The sequence below is a fragment of the Nansenia antarctica genome (assembly GCF_963989245.1).
Source record: "Nansenia antarctica genome assembly, chromosome: 3".
NCBI lineage: Eukaryota > Metazoa > Chordata > Actinopteri > Argentiniformes > Microstomatidae > Nansenia > Nansenia antarctica.
In genome coordinates, this window is record NC_137688.1 from 18417827 (window position 1) to 18438284 (window position 20458).

Sequence of the window (20458 nt, forward strand, 5' to 3'; positions counted from 1 at the left end):
ATGGTTTTCTTCCTTGTTATGCTTCACTCCGTCTATGGAGACGTGAGCTATTCTTTTCCGGAGGAGATGAAACGCGGATCTGTGATTGGAAATATAGCCAAGGATCTCGGGGTGGAGGCGACCAGACTCTCCGCTCGTAAGGCTCGTATTGATATCGAGGGGAACGGTAAACGGTATTGTGACATTAATCTGAGCACCGGGGATTTGATTATTGCCGAAAGGATTAATAGAGAGGAGCTCTGTGGAGAAACGGTTGCATGCATACTTAAACTCGAGTTGGTCCTCGAGAGTCCATTAGAATTGCATCGTATATTGCTTCAAATCCAGGATATTAACGATAATGCACCTATTTTCCCGAAAGACATAATGAAACTGGAAATCCGTGAATCTGCGGTCAAAGGCGCTCGCTATCGTGTGAACGCTGCACATGACGCGGATGTAGGAAAAAATGCAGTTCAGAGCTACACATTACAAATGAATAACCATTTTGTTTTGAGTGTTCAAACAACTTCTGCTGGAAGCAAATACGGAGAGTTAGTGTTGGAGAAAGAGTTAGATCGTGAAGAGCAGCAGGAATTGAATGTATTGATCACAGCTTTAGACGGGGGTAGTCCGCAGAGATCAGGTACTGTCGTCATACACGTCACTGTACTGGACTCTAACGATAATGCTCCAGTGTTTAGTCAGGCCGTCTATAAGGCCAGTCTGCCTGAAAACTCCAATTCAAATACCTTAGTTCTTACCGTGAGCGCTACGGATCCAGACGAGGGAGCTAATGGTGAAGTGACTTATGAGTTCAGTCGAATGTCTGATAAAGCAAGGAAAATGTTTTCAATAGATCAGAAAACTGGAGAAATAACAGTAATTGGTGAGTTAGATCATGAAGATGAATTCAAATATGAAATGTTTGTAGAGGGAAAAGATGGCTACGGTCTCTCCACGGACACTAAAGTTGTCATAGACATTATTGATATAAATGACAACGCTCCTGTGATAAAACTAAAATCTCTGACCAACCCCATACCTGAGAACGCGCCGCCTGGTACAGAGGTGGGCATCATTAACGTGCAGGATAGAGACTCTGAGAATAACCGACAGGTCCGCTGCTCCATTCAGCAAAACGTTCCTTTTAAGCTCGTGCCATCCATCAAAAACTACTATTCTCTGGTGACTACGGGCGAACTGGACCGAGAACTAGTATCTGATTACAACATTACAATCACCGCCACCGACGAGGGCTCTCCACCTCTGTCCTCCTCGAAAACTGTTCAGTTATCTGTAGCTGACGTCAACGACAACCCACCTGTGTTTGAGGAACAGTCCTATGGTGCCCACGTGACTGAAAATAACAACCCTGGCTCCTCCGTGTGCTCCGTTACAGCTCGAGACCCTGACTGGAGACAAAACGGCACGGTGATTTACTCTCTCTTACCAGGTGAGTTGAACGGTGCTCCGGTGTCCTCGTATTTATCAGTTAACGGAGACACGGGGGTGATCCACGCTGTCAGGTCGTTTGATTATGAACAGTTCAGGAGTTTTAAAGTCCACGTCATGGCCAGAGACAACGGTTCTCCTCCTCTCAGCAGCAACGTGACCGTTAGTGTCTTCATAACGGATGTGAATGACAACTCTCCTCAGATACTATACCCCGCCCCGGAGGGGAACTCCTTCATGACCGAGCTGGTCCCCAAAGCTGCCCACGGGGGCTCTCTGGTTTCCAAGGTGATAGCGGTGGACGCGGACTCCGGTCAGAACGCCTGGCTGTCCTATCATATAGTGAAATCCACTGATCCGGGACTTTTCACTATTGGTCTCTACAGCGGAGAGATCAGGACACAGCGGGACATTTCTGAATCTGACACCATGAAACAGAACCTTATTGTGTCAGTGAAAGATAACGGACAGCCCTCTCTGTCTGCGACCTGTGCCATGTATTTACTTATTTCTGACAACTTGGCTGAAGTGCCAGAACTGAAGGATAAGTCTTATGATGAGAACAACTCCAAACTGACCTCGTATCTGATCATCGCGCTGGTGTCCGTCTCTACCTTTTTCCTAACGTTCATTATTGTCATCATGGCCGTGAGATTTTGCCACAGGAGAAAGCCTAGACTGTTGTTTGACGGAGCGGTCGCCATCCCCAGCGCGTATCTCCCTCCCAACTACGCAGAGGTGGATGGCACGGGAACCCTCCGCAGCACTTACAATTATGACGCGTACCTGACGACTGGTTCTAGAACTAGTGACTTCAAGTTCCTCAGTTCTTACAATGACAACACTCTGCTCGCTGACCAGACTCTGAGAAAAACTCCCACTGACTTCGCTGAAGAGCCTGACGAGTCCGAGGGGTCCCCAGAGGTAGGCATTTACTGTTAAGCTTTTCAGTCTCAACGTGTCAAGATAACTTTACAATGACTACAATTTCATTTAATAAGTGTTTGACATTGCTGAGAGGTGAGCTGCCTTCAGCTGCTTACAAATATTCCACCAGGATGAGCAAACACACTTACAGATCAAAAGTTGTATTAACATTATATATAGCGTACAACTATAGGCTACCGATAACATGACCACATAGTTTGTATACCTTTTAAAGGGTATCTGTGAAATTTGTTGGAACAACCTACACATTTAACTCCACATTATGTAAAGACCAATGATTTGAGTCCCTCAAAACAAAAAAGACTACCAATTGAGTTAATTCCCCTTCGAGTTAATTCAACTTCCTACACCACAGCTTATGTGATCTCAAGAACGCATGGTACACCCGTTCCCATGCCCTCCTGCAGCGATGTTGAAATAACCACTGCGATAACTCTTGTCTAAAGTGGCTGTTATGAATGAATGAATGAATGAATGAATGGTCTTTATTGTCATTGATATAGTACAGGTACCATACAACGAAATTTGGGAGGGGGGGCTCCCCTGGTGCTTGGAAAAAAACTAAAAACAAGAAGGGAAAAGAGCTGGTTTACATAAATAAAGGCTATGTACACTATCCACTATACTATACTATACAAATAAAACACTGTGCTATACTCTATGCTATGCTATACCTATTCTAACATTTCCTATCTCTGAACCTTATGTCCATCATCATGTCTAGATATTGACCTTCAACATCCACCATTAATCAACAACATCAGATAAATAATATTTAAATTAGTCCACAATCGTGAGACTAGTGTGTTAAGGAGTTGATATATTATATTATATTTAATGTTACCTGCACCACCAGCGCGTTGAACTCTGATACACTCGACTGTGTAACGTCCTTGTTGATTTGGTTTCCCTTCTAAGCTCATTACATGTTTTCAATGTGGTGATGAATGTCACACCTGCTAACAGAGACTTGTTGAAAACGTTGTCCTCTATATTACTAAATATGTTTGAAACGTTGTCATACGCAAGTCTCTAAAGTGTTTTTAAATGAATACGGCAAGCCTACCTTTGTTATGATAGGGATGATGGGTTGACATCTGATGGAGTTAGCCTCCATCAACAAGAGATGCATTGAGAAGTGTTTGGATTTCAGATATTACATTCCGTGGTAAACGTTTGCCCAGATGTCGCTGTCCGTGGTGCTGAACGCCTAATTTCCTGGAGATTGGGTAGTTGGATGTAAGGGTCAAGACACAGTGTTGTGGCCGCCTATGTCCGAAGTTTTTCTATGTAGGCCTAGTTCCTCAGATTACGGGTTGTAATGTTGTGATGGGAAATATTCCTGGCTGAGGCCATCAGTAAGTGTGGAAGGTGTGGGGAGAGTGGGGTGTATATGAAGATGAAGAAGGAGATGTTGGAGGGAGTAGCACCTTTCTACAGGGAAATATTGTAGGCGTGGGGAGAGTTTCTACCATGGGTGTCTTATGAATGTGAAAATGTGAGACATGTGTGGAAGCAACCAGTGTTTTTAAACCCAAGGATAAGGTATGAGGGGAAGGAATTGTATGACAGGGTAATGATGAGGGCTGGGTTGGGAAAGGCGAGGGATTTGGTGTATGAATTATGCCTGCAATTAGAGATGAGATGTGGGAGGGGGAAGCGAGAAATATGTTAAAAAGGATTAAAGAGGGGATGCCAGTGTAGTGGAGGGCAATGGTGGATAGGGAAGTGGAGGAGGAAGGGGAGAGAAGAGAGTTCTTTATAGGTGAGGGGGATGTCAAAATGAAAATGGGAGGTGTAAAGACAAGGATGATATACAGGATACTGAGGAATGGGAAGGTGAGGAGCGGACACAGTGGGACATTTATGAATCTGACACCATGAAACAGAACCTTACCTGACGACGGGTTCTAGAACTAGTGACTTAAAGTTTGTTGGTTCAGCTAATTCCCCTTCTAATACAACTACTGTGTAGCCTACTCAACAACTCATGTTATACCTAATAGTCCTGCTACACCAAACGCATAAAATCCACGTCCGTGAGAGTAACATGTTACAGATTAGATACCTTATACTGTGAAATGCTACCTGCTATACCAGCACGTTCATCTCTAATAGACATTAGACTGCGGTCCCATACGTCAACAGCTGTTGTAGTTATATTTTAGTTTTAGTTATTCTCTATATAGGGACGAAAGATGCAATAGAAACCATCCAGGCATACTGCGTCATTGGTGCATTGACGTGTGCAGTGGTGTTGAAACCCCTTTCTTTGGGAAGTTTGGTGAACTTGTATTGGCTCTATCAGTACTATCTATCCTGCTATTTTTCGCATGTTAAGGGTGTGCTCTACCATTTGAGTTAATTCCCCTTTCTACGTCAAGGCTAAAATGATCTCAAGAACATGGTATACCCCGTCTCGGTTATCAAAATGAGCCCATCATACTTGAGCCCATTGCCGGTTAGCTCAGTTGGTTAGAGCGGTCAGGGTGAGAAGGAATGTGGCTCAATGTGGAAGGAATGTGGCTCAAAAGAGGGTAGTGGATGTGTGGGAAGTGTTTATGGCTCTGGTGAGAAGGGATGTGGGGATGATTAGGATGTATGTGGGGAAAGAGACATTTTAGAAGGTGTTTGGGGAAGGGAGCATGATTTTTTAATGAATTGTTGTGCTAATAACGCAAGGGTCACGGGTTCGATACCCGTACTGGCCAGTCCTTTTTAAGTGTGTGCCATGCCCCGCTGCAGCCATCTTGAAATAACCACTGCGTTAACTCCTTGGTTTAAGTAACTCTAGTCCCTCATCAAGTCTAGATGTAGACCTTCAACATTCACCATCCACATATACTGTACATCTGTGGCCCTGACTGATGACTATTTAGGATTATTTCCATGGAGTGTCGACATCAGACATACGATGAATCTTTAGGTTCAGAGAAAGTCCCACTCCATATCCAAGCATTTACTGTGAACCAATGCTTTGACACACATCATGCGTGGCTATCGTTAATGACAATAGAATATGCCTACTGATCTCCATGCTGACCAATAACGCAGTAGCATGTTAGGTCTCCCTCAAAAGAAAGATTGGAGAATGCGGGCATCGATCCCGCTAGCGAGTGCTCTACCATTTCAGAATTGCTTTTATTACATTCATGTACGGGTAGAGTAAAACACAGAGGACAATTATTGGGTTCAGGTTCATTCAACACTGGCATTGCAGCAAAATACAAAATCAATAATAAAATAAGCATGGGAATTTTAGCTAATTTCCATGCCAATGCAATTGCTACAGTGGTCGTAACAACTCATGCTATAGGCTACCTAACAGTCCTGCTACACCAAACGCATGAAATCCATGAGACTAGCATGCTACGGAGTTGATGCATTATACTGTGAAATGCTACCTGCAACAACAGCGTGTTCATCGCTACACATTAGACTGGGTAATGTCATTGTTACGTTCATTTTGCGGATATGAGAAGTCTAATGAAAACCCTCTTTCAAGCATTACGATTTACTTTTTTTGCTCTATAAGAAATAATGTCTTTACCCTTAACATTTTTTATTTCAGGAGGTGTAACTTGATTTGGTTTCCATTAAGTTCCATAAGTTCATTAAATGTTTTCATTTGTTTGTTGGTGAATGTCACACCTGCTAAGAGAGACTTGTTGAAAATATCGTGCTCTATATTACTACAACATTTACTTGTTGGACAGATTATATTTTATTCAGCTGAAAGTAACTATAGTGGCCCACGCACGACAGCCATAGGTTATTCACACAAAAGAAAGATAATTGGTGTAATAAACTGCATGCAAATGATTTTCAACAAAACCCTATAAATTATAAGCCTCTTTCATACGAATGAGAAGTTTACCTCTTTTAATTTAATTTTAGTTCATTTATTTATTTAGTTTATTTATTAAGTTATACGCCGGCCTGCCTGCTAAAACACAGTATAGAACACATTGGAAGAATGACCATTTATTCCGGGAGTGTGTTCAACGATGTTACAGCCCTTAGGCTGACGATAATAACAAGTAAGGGGGTACTCGAAACGAAATACAATGTAGCTAGAGGTCTACATTTTTTAAATACATAATTAGGTTACAAACTATCACTGCTCGAACGGCATATAGCCTAAACTGTCAGACATGACATTAAATACGTTTCCTATCTGAAAATATCTGGGTAATTTTGCGGGTCGATTACGTTTGAAAAAATCTGGAAATAATACATAACCAAACTGACAGGCTAATATTTGCTGCAACGGTCCTTTTCCATCCTCATTTAAAAGTTCCCCAAAGAACCCCACGAGCCTCGGGAAGTTCTTCAATTAACCGAAAAGTTGAACCCTAAGGTTCGTAGAGAAACTTTGAAGATCTTGGAGGAACCTTTATTTCATAATTGTATCACCTAATTTGAGTACATCACTGTAATTTATTTGTATTTATAAGAATTACATATATAGTTGCCCCTGCCTCGTTTTCTGTAACTTTATACTGGTTTTTCATCAGTATATGCCACTTAGGCTTTTGAGAAAGAAAGTTACATTTGATGTAGTGTTTCTTCTCTCAAGTGGTTTCAATGTGGTTTTATGTGGTTCTCTGCGTAAAGCGAGGGCCAACAGATGTGTCCAATACATTTAGAAAATGTAGCTAAACATAGCCTATGTACTTTTTTCTGGGTACTCACTGTGTCGCTGTTAACCAGCTGAGGTGGAATGCCGTCTTCTCCACCCACCGGTGTTGACGAATAACAATTTGAGGTCTTATACCGGACTGCAGAAAAGAGGGAGACGGACGCATTAGACGTAGCATTGTGTTGTGACTTGTGGATTATCCGATCAGACAAACAACATCTAAACATTACATTGATCATATCGTATCCTATCAAGTATAGGGTGTATGTATCATCGCGTGACAACGATGGGACACAAAGGATTCGGACTGCAAAGATGCGGCTTTGCTTTCTTTCTTCTTGCGCTGCACTCCGTCTATGGAGACGTGAGCTATTCTGTTCCGGAGGAGCTGAAACGCGGATCTGTGATTGGAAATATAGCCAAGGATCTCGGGCTGGAGGCGAGCATACTCTCAGCTCGTAAGGCTCGAATTGATACCGAAGGGAACAGCAACCGTTATTGTGACATTAACCTGAGTACCGGGGATTTGGTTGTGGCCGAACGGATTGACAGAGAGGGGCTTTGTGGCGAAAAGGCTGCGTGCGTTTTAAAACAAGAACTTGTGTTGGAGAATCCATTAGAGCTACACCGTATTAGTCTTCATGTGCAAGATATAAATGACAACTCTCCCCAGTTTAACGACGATATGACAAATATAGAAATCAGTGAATCGGCAGTGAAGGGCGCTCGTTTCCTATTGGATGAGGCCCATGACGCGGACATAGGACAACACTCTGTTCAGAGCTATACTTTACAAAGGAATGATCATTTCGAATTAAATGTTGATAATAGTAATACTGTTCAGCTTGTCCTAGAGAAAGAGCTCGATCGTGAACAAAAGCAGGACATTAAATTATTGCTCACAGCGATGGATGGTGGCACTCCGCAGAGATCAGGTACTGTAGTCATCCACGTCACTGTACTGGACGCTAACGATAATGTTCCAGTGTTTAGCCAGGCCGTCTATAAAGCCAGTCTGCCTGAAAACTCTCCTTTAGACACTGTAGTGGTTACAGTGAGCGCTACGGATGCAGATGAGGGGGTGAATGGAGATGTTACTTATGACTTTGGTCACATTTCAGAAGATGTGAAGAAAATATTTACAATCGACCGTAAATCAGGAGAAATTACAGTTGTTGGCACAATCGACTTTGAAGCGGTTTCGTCATATGAACTGCGTATCAAAGCGAAAGATGGTTTAGGGTTAGCATCATCTGCCAAACTAATTATTGATATCACAGACATAAATGACAACGCCCCTGTGATAAATCTAAAATCTCTGACCAACCCCATACCCGAGAACGCGTCGCCTGGTACAGAGGTGGGCATCATTAACGTGCAGGATAGAGACTCTGAGAATAACCGACAGGTCCGCTGCTCCATTCAGCAAACCGTTCCTTTTAAGCTCGTGCCATCCATCAAAAACTACTATTCTCTGGTGACCACGGGCGAACTGGACCGAGAACTGGTGTCTGATTACAACATTACAATCACCGCCACCGACGAGGGCTCTCCGCCTCTGACCTCCTCTAAAACTGTTCAGTTATCTGTAGCTGACGTCAACGACAACCCACCTGTGTTTGAGGAACAGTCCTATAGTGCCCACGTGACTGAAAATAACAACCCCGGCTCCTCCGTGTGTTCCGTTACTGCTCGAGACCCTGACTGGCGACAAAACGGTACCGTTATATACTCTCTCTTACCCGGTGAGGTGAACGGTGCTCCGGTGTCCTCGTATTTATCAGTTAACGGAGACACGGGGGTCATCCACGCTGTCAGGTCGTTTGATTACGAACAGTTCAGGAGTTTTAAAGTCCACGTCATGGCCAGAGACAACGGTTCTCCTCCTCTCAGCAGCAACGTGACCGTCAGTGTCTTCATAACGGATGTGAATGACAACTCTCCTCAGATACTATACCCCGCCCCGGAGGGGAACTCCTTCATGACCGAGCTGGTCCCCAAAGCTGCCCACGGGGGCTCTCTGGTTTCCAAGGTGATAGCGGTGGACGCGGACTCCGGTCAGAACGCCTGGCTGTCCTATCATATAGTCAAATCCACTGATCCGGGACTTTTCACTATTGGTCTCCACAGCGGAGAGATCAGGACACAGCGGGACATTTCTGAATCTGACACCATGAAACAGAACCTTATTGTGTCAGTGAAAGATAACGGACAGCCCTCTCTGTCTGCGACCTGTGCCATGTATTTACTTATTTCTGACCACTTGGCTGAAGTGCCAGAACTGAAGGATAAGTCTTATGATGAGAACAACTCCAAACTGACCTCTTATTTGATCATCGCGCTGGTGTCCGTCTCTACCTTTTTCCTAACGTTCATTATTGTCATCATGGCCGTGAGGTTTTGCCGCAGGAGAAAGCCCAGACTGTTGTTTGACGGAGCGGTCGCCATCCCCAGCGCGTATCTCCCTCCCAACTACGCAGAGGTGGATGGCACGGGAACCCTCCGCAGCACTTACAATTATGACGCGTACCTGACGACGGGTTCTAGAACTAGTGACTTCAAGTTCGTCAGTTCTTACAATGACAACACTCTGCTCGCTGACCAGACTCTGAGAAAAACTCCAACTGACTTCGCTGAAGAACTTAACGATTCCGAGGGATCCCCAGAGGTAGGCATTTACTGAAAAGGCCATTTGTCATTAATGAGTTTATTTCGTCCATGTGTTATTTATATTAAATGTTATTCTATGTGTACTTAACACCTACATTAGGCTACTAATAGGGTAGGCTACTTCACAAGCACACTGCGTAATGTGTGCACTTTCATTGATGCGTAAAAACAAGTAGCCTAATTGTTTCAGTAAAGGGGTTCTGAAACCCCAGTGGGTGAGGTTATTTTTAGACCCACTTTCAGGAATCAGTTATTAATCTTTTTCATTTTTTTACTTTGTTGTTTGTTTCTCAATCAGATTTGTTTTGATTTTATTTCAATTTAGAGTTGTCAATTATGTATTTCACATGATGAAAGTTGAGTTTGATCCTTTCACCTGCCAGCAGAGCCTCGTTGCAGATATTGATTATGTTGTATTGCAGACTAAATATTGTGTTTTGACAGTTGTGCTTCATCCGCACAATAATTTACCTCAAAACTTCTGAGGTCTTAAAGTGTTATATGGGAGACGTGCGTGGTCTGAGGAGGTTTGATTGTGAGATTGTGTTGGACACAACAGTTGCATTTAGAAGGGCTATTACGTAGACGGAATACTCGTGATTATAGTGTCGTAATTCATGCTGTTGAATGCTTTAAATAAGAATGAGAGTTCACACTGGGGGAACTGTTTCCTCGGCGCACAAAATGTTTGATTCACATGTTTCAGATGACGATCTGTTGTGTTGACTGAAATGTTGTTTCGTGCTTTTAAGATTCGTTTAACACGAGTATGCAGATGTTTCCCTTTCCTCTACTTAGGCTAATGCAGTTCCGCTCTCTTACTAGAGAATAATAGTAGTTATGAGAAGGGTTTATTCCTAATAGTGTTGTTGTCTGAAGTGATTTCAAGGCGCTTTTTTCTTTGTATGAATTATGGTCCGCTAATTGTTTCCAGTCATACTGCACGTTTAGAAAAATATCAGTTATAGTAACATTAGTATAACGTCTGATATACTCACGGTGTCACTGTTCACCAGCCTCGGTTGAATATACACCTCTCTATCCACTGGTGTTGAAGAATACAAGGCTGAGGTTTTTCCTTATGCCGCAGAAAACCGTGGAGGCGCGGTATCAGCCGTATATGCTGTGTAGCTTTTTGTGTATCTTCTGGTCAAACAACGTATTTTTCGAGGAATATTTATTCGACCAGATCCACCACACAATAGATGATAGGCTACTGTAGCCCCTGGTTGCTTTGATTTAACGATGGGACACAAAGGATTCGCGCTGCAAAGCTCCCTTTCTTTCTTCCTTGTTATGCTGCACTACGCCTATGGAGACGTGAGCTATTCTTTTCCGGAGGAGATGAAACGCGGATCAGTTATTGGAAACATAGCCAAGGATCTCGGTCTGGAGGCGAATAGACAGTCCGCTCGGAAGGCTCGCATTGACACCGACGGGAAAATAAATCGTTATTGTGAGATTAATCTGAGTACCGGGGATTTGATTGTTGCGGAGAGGATAGACAGAGAGGAGCTCTGTGGAGAGAAGGTTTCCTGTATGCTTAAATTCGAGTTGGTCCTGGAAGGCCCGTTGGAATTGCATCGTATATCACTCATGATTGAGGATGTCAATGATAATTCGCCCATTTTCCCGAAAGATTCCATCAAATTGGAAATAAGCGAGTCGGCTGTCAAAGGTGCTCGCTACCGTGTTAACGAGGCCCATGACGCAGATATGGGTCAAAACGCAGTACAACGCTACACATTACAGAGAAATGCCAATTTTTTGCTGGGTGTTCAAAATATGGATGGCGGAAATAATGTTGAGCTGATTTTAGACAAAGAGCTAGATCGTGAAGAAAAGCAGGATTTGAGTTTATTGCTTATTGCAACTGATGGTGGCACTCCGCAGAGATCAGGTACTGTAGTCATTCACGTCACTGTACTGGACGCTAACGATAATGCTCCAGTGTTTAGCCAGGCCGTCTATAAAGCCAGTCTGCCTGAAAACTCTCCCTTAGACACTGTAGTGGTTACAGTCAGTGCTACGGATGCTGATGAGGGGGTGAATGGGGAGGTTTCCTATGAATTCAGTCGAATTTCAGACAGGGCTAGAAAAGTGTTTTCACTTGACAAGACAAGTGGAGAAATTAATGTGATTGGACCAATAGATTTCGAGGACAAATCAAATTATGAGTTGCGAATAGAGGGTAAAGATGGTTATGGTCAATCCTCTAATTCAAAAGTTATTATTGATATTACTGATATTAATGACAACGCCCCTGAGATATATCTAAAATCTCTGACCAACCCCATACCTGAGAACGCGTCACCTGGTACAGAGGTGGGCATCATTAACGTGCAGGATAGAGACTCTGAGAATAACCGACAGGTCCGCTGCTCCATTCAGCAAAACGTTCCTTTTAAGCTTGTGCCATCCATCAAAAACTACTATTCTCTGGTGACCACGGGCGAACTGGACCGAGAACTAGTGTCTGATTACAACATTACAATCACCGCCACCGACGAGGGCTCTCCGCCTCTGTCCTCCTCTAAAACTGTTCAGTTATCTGTAGCTGACGTCAACGACAACCCACCTGTGTTTGAGGAACAGTCCTATAGTGCCCACGTGATTGAAAATAACAAACCTGGCTCTTCCTTGTGCTCCGTTACTGCTCGAGACCCTGACTGGAGACAAAACGGCACGGTGATTTACTCTCTCTTACCAGGTGAGGTGAACGGTGCTCCGGTGTCCTCGTATTTATCAGTTAACGGAGACACAGGGGTGATCCACGCTGTCAGGTCGTTTGATTATGAACAGTTCAGGAGTTTTAAAGTCCACGTCATGGCCAGAGACAACGGTTCTCCTCCTCTCAGCAGCAACGTGACCGTTAGTGTCTTCATAACGGATGTGAATGACAACTCTCCTCAGATACTATACCCCGCCCCGGAGGGGAACTCCTTCATGACCGAGCTGGTCCCCAAAGCTGCCCACGGGGGCTCTTTGGTTTCCAAGGTGATAGCGGTGGACGCGGACTCCGGTCAGAATGCCTGGCTGTCCTATCATATAGTCAAATCCACTGATCCGGGACTTTTCACTATTGGTCTCTACAGCGGAGAGATCAGGACACAGCGGGACATTTCTGAATCTGACACCATGAAACAGAACCTCATTGTGTCAGTGAAAGATAACGGACAGCCCTCTCTCTCTGCGACTTGTGCCATGTATTTACTTATTTCTGACAACTTGGCTGAAGTACCAGAACTGAAGGATAAGTCTTATGATGAGAACAACTCCAAACTGACCTCGTATCTGATCATCGCCCTGGTGTCCGTCTCTACCTTTTTCCTAACGTTCATTATTGTCATCATGGCCGTGAGGTTTTGTCGCAGGAGAAAGCCCAGACTGTTGTTTGACGGAGCGGTCGCCATCCCCAGCGCGTATCTCCCTCCCAACTACGCAGAGGTGGATGGCACGGGAACCCTCCGCAGCAATTATGACGCGTACCTGACGACGGGTTCTAGAACTAGTGACTTCAAGTTCGTCAGTTCTTACAATGACAACACTCTGCTGGCTGACCAGACTCTGAGAAAAACTCCAACTGACTTTGTTGACGTTTTTGGTGAGGCCGATGGGTCCCCAGAGGTAGGCATCATGCTTTAAATTGAGGCATTTGAATACTGCTGCAAATACAGTGATGCTTAGATAACATATAATATGTGTAGAATATATGTCAACACAGCAGCTATGGGCTGGGGAGTAGAGACAAGTATATCCTGGGACAGGGGAAAGACCTTGGTTTCAAAGTGCTGCTGGGTGTCATGTTGGGTGTCGCTGTCTATGGTGCTGAAATGCCCCTCTCTCCTCATGCATTATGGTAACTATTTGTTTGTATTCACATCTCTTGAATAACTTTTTCTTGTCCTATCATTACTTCGTAGACCAAATAAGCTTAACAGGATATGGTTAATAATTGCATCTATTTTAAAACGTTTCATCTTGTCCATCAGGTCTCATGTATTGACTTTTCATGTGTATGTCGAAGAATGCTGCGATTATTCTTTTCATGCCAACAAAGGTTTTTCAGAGTTCGAATTCTTGGAAAGCCTATACATAAGCTTCACGTTATTTAGGTATACATATACTTGTACCTTTTTGATGACCTAGTTTTTGATGTGGTTGTTGTGATTGATACCCTCCTATTTCGCTAACTACGTTCTATTAGAGCAGTGTGGCGTTGTTATTTTGGATATTGGAATACATTTTTCTTTATAAGTAAAATGCAAGCCTATTGTTTTGTTTGCTACTTTTTCTTCTTTTATTTGTTCATAACAAGTTGGAGTACTATAATTATTTGCTTAGTCTCGCTCTTTTATTGCCTCAGTTTCGTTTCTGGTTTGAAACAATCCAATGTTCTCACAATACAGGCATGTGTGTGTGTGTGTGTGTGTGCGTGTGTGTGTGTGTGCGTGTGTGTGTGTGCGTGCGTTTGCGTGTGCTTGTGTGTGTGTTTGTGTGTGCGTGTGTGTGCACGTGTGTGTGTGTGTGTGTGTGCGTGTGCGTGTGTGTACATGTGCGTGTGTGTGTACATGTGCGTGTGCGTGTCCATAGCTCTCTTTTTTATCATTACCAACTATCTAATATTGTAAAACCTTAGATGTTGATAGGCATTGGCTCTGACAGAATCTAGGGTGGGCTAGTGTCTCCCTCTGACCATCCTTGTGGGTTCGACTGGGAGAACACTGTGTGTCCATAACACCTCCACAGCTGTGCTCAACCTGACCAACTCAGGGTTAAGCGATGGATTACCAGTATAGGACAGGTTAGCCTTGATTATGGTCCTCAATCTCTGGTTCACACTCACTTACATCATTTAAGCATGGGGTGGCAGTAGCCTAGTGGTCAGAAAGGTGTGTGTGTGTGTGTGTGTGTGTGTGTGTGTGTGTGTGAATGAGAGAGAGAGAGAGAGAGAGAGAGAGAGAGAGAGAATACAGATCAGAGTAGACAGGTTGTCATTGGAATGACTCCCTTGTGAACCCATGTGTGCTCGTGTTCAGGCTCCAGGCTCACTGGTGTTCCACATTTCAGCCATGAGAGAAGAGAAACAGATGAATCATAGGCAGCATTGGAAATCCCCTATGTATTATTTGCTTTCCTTTAGTCATGTCTGGACCATGGTAATTGTATACTGTGCAGGAAACAGTATGGTTAAATATGTCTGATACGAAGTGTGTGTGTGTGTGTGTGTGTGTGTGTATGTGTGTGTGTGTGTGTGTATGTGTGTGTGTTATGCGGGGTACACACATAAGGATTTTCAGGGCGATTTTCGGATGTCTGAAAACGACAGAAAACGACAGAAAACGCCAGATTATCAGATGGATCTTAACATTTTCCTATAACAAAATCCTGTGGTGTGAGGTGTGTTAAGAGTCAATCAATTGTCAATTGTCAATTGACTCTCCCGACAACCTGCTCGGAAAATGGGCTTGGGGAACGACAGATTCCGGACTCTCTAGAGCAGGGGTAGGCAACCTTTTTGATATGAAGTGCCATTTTTAAATGTTCTTGTTAATCAGTGTGCCAACCACAATATCAACATTAATTATGACTCGACATCAAACCAAACCAAACAGGTTTACCTGGAGGGTATTCCATCAACATTGGAAAAGCCAGGCTTATTCAGATAAATCTTGTGAGATTTGTCTAAAACTCCAGGCTTATTTTGATAAATCTTACCAAAAATAAGCCTGCATTTTTCCTTTAGCGATGTTGATGGAATACCCCCCTGCAATTTTATTCCAACCACAACATAAACACATTTTTTCAGCACAAAGCCATGTATTCTAAATAAACAGGCCTAACAGTCTTTGTGATCCCTGGCCCTGTTTTCCTTTGCTCAGCTCCATTATCTGGAGGTGGTACTTGGTCACTTTAAGTATCACACAAGCTTCGGAGTGGTCAGTTGTCAAACGGCTGCGGGAGAGGCTCAGCACGCTCTACATGTGTGAGAATATCTGCTCACATAAGTTGATCCGAAGACTGTCAGCAAAGCCAGTGCAATGTCCCTGAGACAGCTGACTGCAACTTGCGCACCCCCTATGTCACCAGCCAGTGTTTTCATCAACCAGTTGCCTGCCTGAATAAAGTTCAGGTGTGCTTCCAGAGATGTGTGGAAGGACAAGCGGAATGCCAATGCCCCTACAGTAATCCACAGGAAAACCCACAGACTCTTTGTTATTAAACCAGTTTAGTTTCTGTTACCGGACCAACCAACCAAAAACGCGATCACGCCGCTCAAGGCAGCTCAGACGGAGCTGTGTACCGTTTTGGTAAGCTGTAACAGCCATACTGTTATAGCTAACAGAAAAGGTGGTCTGGTTTTCTAAGAATAATGAGAAATTTCTTCTTAGAAAACCAGACCACCTTTTCTGTTCATTCCTCATCTTTTCAACTATCCTGCACTCCAGGTTAGGACTAGTGTTTATACGGCCAAATAACAAACCTCCTAGACTAGTTTGTAACAGTGATGTCACAAACTAGTCTGTGATGTCACAGAATACCATTAAAGACACAGAGAATTCCTCAACGGAATTGTGTTCAGTCAGTGCCCTGCTGTAACATGGACCACTGTACAATGTTGTGCTGAGTTGTATTCATTTGAGTGTCTTGTTAACTCTTGTTTCCCCCTTCCCTCTCTCCTTGCTTGGCCTCCCCCTGAATGGACCTTGTCTACATGGCTGACAGGTAAGAAAGGTTTTCTTTTTCCTCACATACACTGCCTACTCTCTCAAAGCATCCACTGTCATTTCACAAAATAATGAAAAAAGAAGCGGTAATCTGGATGACACGTCCTAACTATCACACAATAGGTTGCTCTCTCTCCTGCTCTGTATCTCTCTCTCTCTGTCTCCCTCTCTCTGCCTCTCTCTGTGTCTGTGTCTCTGCCTCTGTCTGTCTCTCTCTCTCTCTCTCTCTCTCTCTCTGTCTCCCTCTCTCTGTCTCCCTCTCTCTGTCTCTCTCTGTGTCTGTGTCTCTGTCTCTCTCTGTGTCTGTGTCTCTGCCTCTGTCTGTCTCTCTCTCTGTCTCTCTCTCTGTCTCCCTCATTCTCTCTCTCTCTTTCTCATTATGTTTAAAGACAAGAACAGATGATTATCCAACCAAACCAAGAAAAAATAGCAACTATTGAGTCTTATCTTTGTAAATACAGTTATAGCTCTAAAACATCAGACTGACCTCTCATGTGAAAGATGCTTTGCATTGACATCAGTCGTGAGGTTTTCACAAACAGCCCCTTCGGTGCCTTCACTGGGCGTACTTCTATCTATCCTTCTTTCCTCTGCATTAATATTCATAACACTGTCGCCTCCTGATGCGGAGCCACCAACTGAATAATGCAGTCAAAAGGCGGGGTGGGGGGGGTGTTGTGGTCTGCAGCAACACACATGCTGATGCTTCTCTCTGTAGCGTAGCGCGACTGGTGCAGTCAGCTGTTTCGGTGCTCATTGCCAGCAGGCACACCTGTGACCTACTGAAATGCAACCTGTCCAGGGCCTGTCCACATGGTGGATAAACACACCTGATGTCGCTTTCGGATGAGTGGGGAGTGTTATTCATATCATTTAGATTTCTAGGGTTTGTGCTGCTGCGGTGGCTCGATACGTGCCATTATTTGATCTCAGATGTAGGTCAGATTGGATCATGAAATCATATCTGACATTTTTCTAGGGACCGCTGGACCACACGTGTGTCTGTGAGACTATGTGTGGTTTATTATAATATTACTTTTTTATTGTATAGAACCTTTCAGTGGCAGCATGTGCCCTGGATTTTATGTGTATATAATTATATGTATACATATTCATAACACTTTGCATTGTGTGTGTGTGTGTGTGTGTGTGTGTGTGTGTGTGTGTGTGTGTCTGTGTGTCTGTGTGTGTCTGTGTGTGTGTGTGTGTGTGTGTGTGTGTGTGTGTGTGTGTGTGTGTAGACAATTTGATGGCAGCTACTAGATTGTAATCAAGTGCAATACTGAAACACAACTGTGAACATTTCAAACCTGCAAACTGCGACACTTTAAATGAATGTGCAATAACACTATGTGCAATATGACAACCCTCGTGCACATAAGGTTCAGAAATAGGAAATGTTAGGATATTTATAGCATAGCATAGAGTACAGCACAGTGTTTTATTTGTATAGTATAGTATAGTGGATAGTGTATATAGCCTTTATTTATGTAAACCAGCTCTTTTCCCTTCTTGTTTTTAGTATTTTTTTCCTAGCACCAGGGGAGCCCCCCCTCACAAATTTCGTTGTATGGTACCTGTACTATATTAATGACAATAAAGACCATTCATTCATTCATTCATTCATGTGTATGTGTGTGTCTGTGTCTGTGTGTGTGTGTGTGTGTGTGTGTGTGTGTGAGTGTGTGTGTGTGTGTGTGTGTGTGTGTGTGTGTGAGAGTGAGACAGAGAGTCAAGTCAGTCAGTCAGTGATTGAGTGTGTCCTAACCATATGTGTGGTGCTGACAGTACCAGCTGTTACCATGGTGACATTGTGCTCATACTGGAAGGAGACCAGTGAGCGCAGTGCTTCCTTAGCTGGTTTGTTTACTCAATCATATACAGCATAGCGACAGTGAGACCCACAGTCACTCATCAGTAGAATGACAGTATGTCTCTGCTTGTGGGAGCTTGTTGCCCTCCAGTGGTGGTAGAGGATCCAGCATCACCATGCCCGTTGCTCAGGGATATGGAATCTCTAACCCACTCGGCAACAGACTTCACAGGCTGTCGTCTAATGATGTTTAAGGACAGTTGCCAATATACTGTATATATTGACATATTTGCTTCCAGGTTCTCTTCTTTCATTGTCACATCCAGTAGTAGATCACTTTAAGACTCCATTACAGTCTATGGTAAAAGGCTATGGGATCCAGTCCAGCCTACCATAGCCCTAGCTGCCCCTCAACCTTACAGGGCCTGCTTCCACGCATCCCCATCCACACGTTTGTTACCTTTCTCTGACACTGTGGCTGCTACTAACATCTATTTATGTAGGTCTTTCACTTACTTTATATTAATATACTTGTAGTACATCTGTCAATTGAAACGCAATTGATGGAGACCAAGGGTATATTGGCAATGCTACTTATTCCTCCACACATTATGGAGGAGGGTACCCCACCCGTGTTTTATATAGATTCCAATACTGGGAAGAGTAGGTTAACTGGAGCCATAGATTATTACAAGACTATTCAACATTACGAAATAAACCTTCAAGCTCCCTGGGTATGATGAACTATAGATATGCTCTGTTTCAGCATTCACGCACTACAGTAGTCCTATAACTGGATGCTAACTGCATGGCTCTTCATGAGGTACGAGAACCGGACAGATGTCATTTAGTCCAGTCAATCTAACTAAAAAAAAGGCCCAACCCAGGAGAAATTGCAATAGTAATGTTTCATAGTTTGTATTGTTCCTAATACCCTCCTGCATCATATATTAAAAGTCTTACTTGATTAATTTATTGGATCATACTTTTTTCAAGGTCAAAAGAGGTTAAACAATGTTTTAGAGTGACGCCATCTGGGTAAAATGGTGTTAATATTGGAGGGCCTATGTATACCTATCCAACATATTTGGTGTCTTTTCCTATGTTTTGGGGGTCAATCTTTCCAATAAAACACTTTTTCAGAGGATATTCTTAAGTCTTATACCTGTATTAGGGGTAAAACTACCCCAACACCCACTTATTTGCCAAATGTGACGCCAGACAATGTTTTCATAAATCAGTTGCCTACATAAACTGAACAGTGTCCTATATCGCTCTCGGAACTGCTTTACACACAATGTCCGAAAAAAACTGGTAACCCAATTTATATTCCCAATTCTGGACTACTGTGATGTGGTATACCAAACTGCTTCAAAATCTGACCTGGCTCCTCTCAACACTGCTTACAATAGAATGTGCAGATTTGTCCTTGGCTGTCCCTTTCATACTCACCACTGTACAATGTATCAAGCACTCAAATTACCATCCATAAATATTAGACGACACATTCACTGGCTTCAAATTCTATTTAAATGTATTTATTTAAACTATCCTTATTATTTAAAACAGTATCTTGTTCCTTTTATTTCAAATTATCAATTTAGGCACTCCTCGCAGCTTTACTTTTCTGTCCCCCATGCAAAGAAAACAGTAGGGAAAAGAGCTTTTATGTTCAAAGGCCCAGTAGACTGGAATAACCTGCCTCCAGACATTAGATCAATTTCATCTTTAGGTAGGTTTAAAAACGCCCTATCCTCCCACTTTGAGTTGCAATGTTCTTGTTTTCATTGAAGCTGTTACTTACGTTACTTGATTCCTTTATGAAATTTCTTATATCACATAATGTGTATTCATTCTTTGTATTCTAGATCCAATCTCCCTCTGTTTACTAGCTGTTTTGTGGTTGAAATGTTTTTCATTATTTTTATTTGTGTGTGTTTTCGTGTTTTTTGTTGTTTGTTGTCTATTGTCTGTGTGTTGTATTGTAAACTGTACTGTTACCTGTCTGCTTCTGTTGTAATGTAATGTTTGTCATTTATGTTAGGACCCCCTCGAAAACGAGATGGTGCATCTCAAGGGGTTTAATCCTAATAAAGAAAATTCAAATTCCACGTATCAAGTTGACAGCAAAGGACCTAACAGATGTCGGACGCATTAACATTGTTCCATATGTACAGAAGTCTGGGGGCCTAGTGTACACACCAAATACGGTGCCCAAAATGC

At 43.1% G+C, this 20458-nt stretch overlaps 2 protein-coding genes across 2 annotated transcripts; both read left to right on the top strand.

Annotated features, from left to right (window-relative positions):
• LOC308153816 (protocadherin gamma-A11-like) lies at positions 1–9707 on the top strand (the record flags this gene model as incomplete). The annotated part of the gene is made up of 2 exons (XM_080527004.1): positions 1–173; positions 7514–9707. 2 exons carry the CDS (start codon positions 1–3, stop codon positions 9705–9707), a joined length of 2367 nt encoding a protein of 788 aa, XP_080383130.1.
• Positions 9708–10939: 1232 nt separating this feature from the next.
• On the top strand, positions 10940–13339 carry LOC308153817 (protocadherin gamma-A12-like; the record flags this gene model as incomplete). Its single annotated transcript, XM_080527005.1, has 1 exon — positions 10940–13339. One exon carries the CDS (start codon positions 10940–10942, stop codon positions 13337–13339), a length of 2400 nt encoding a protein of 799 aa, XP_080383131.1.
• Between the last annotated feature and the right edge of the window lie 7119 nt (positions 13340–20458).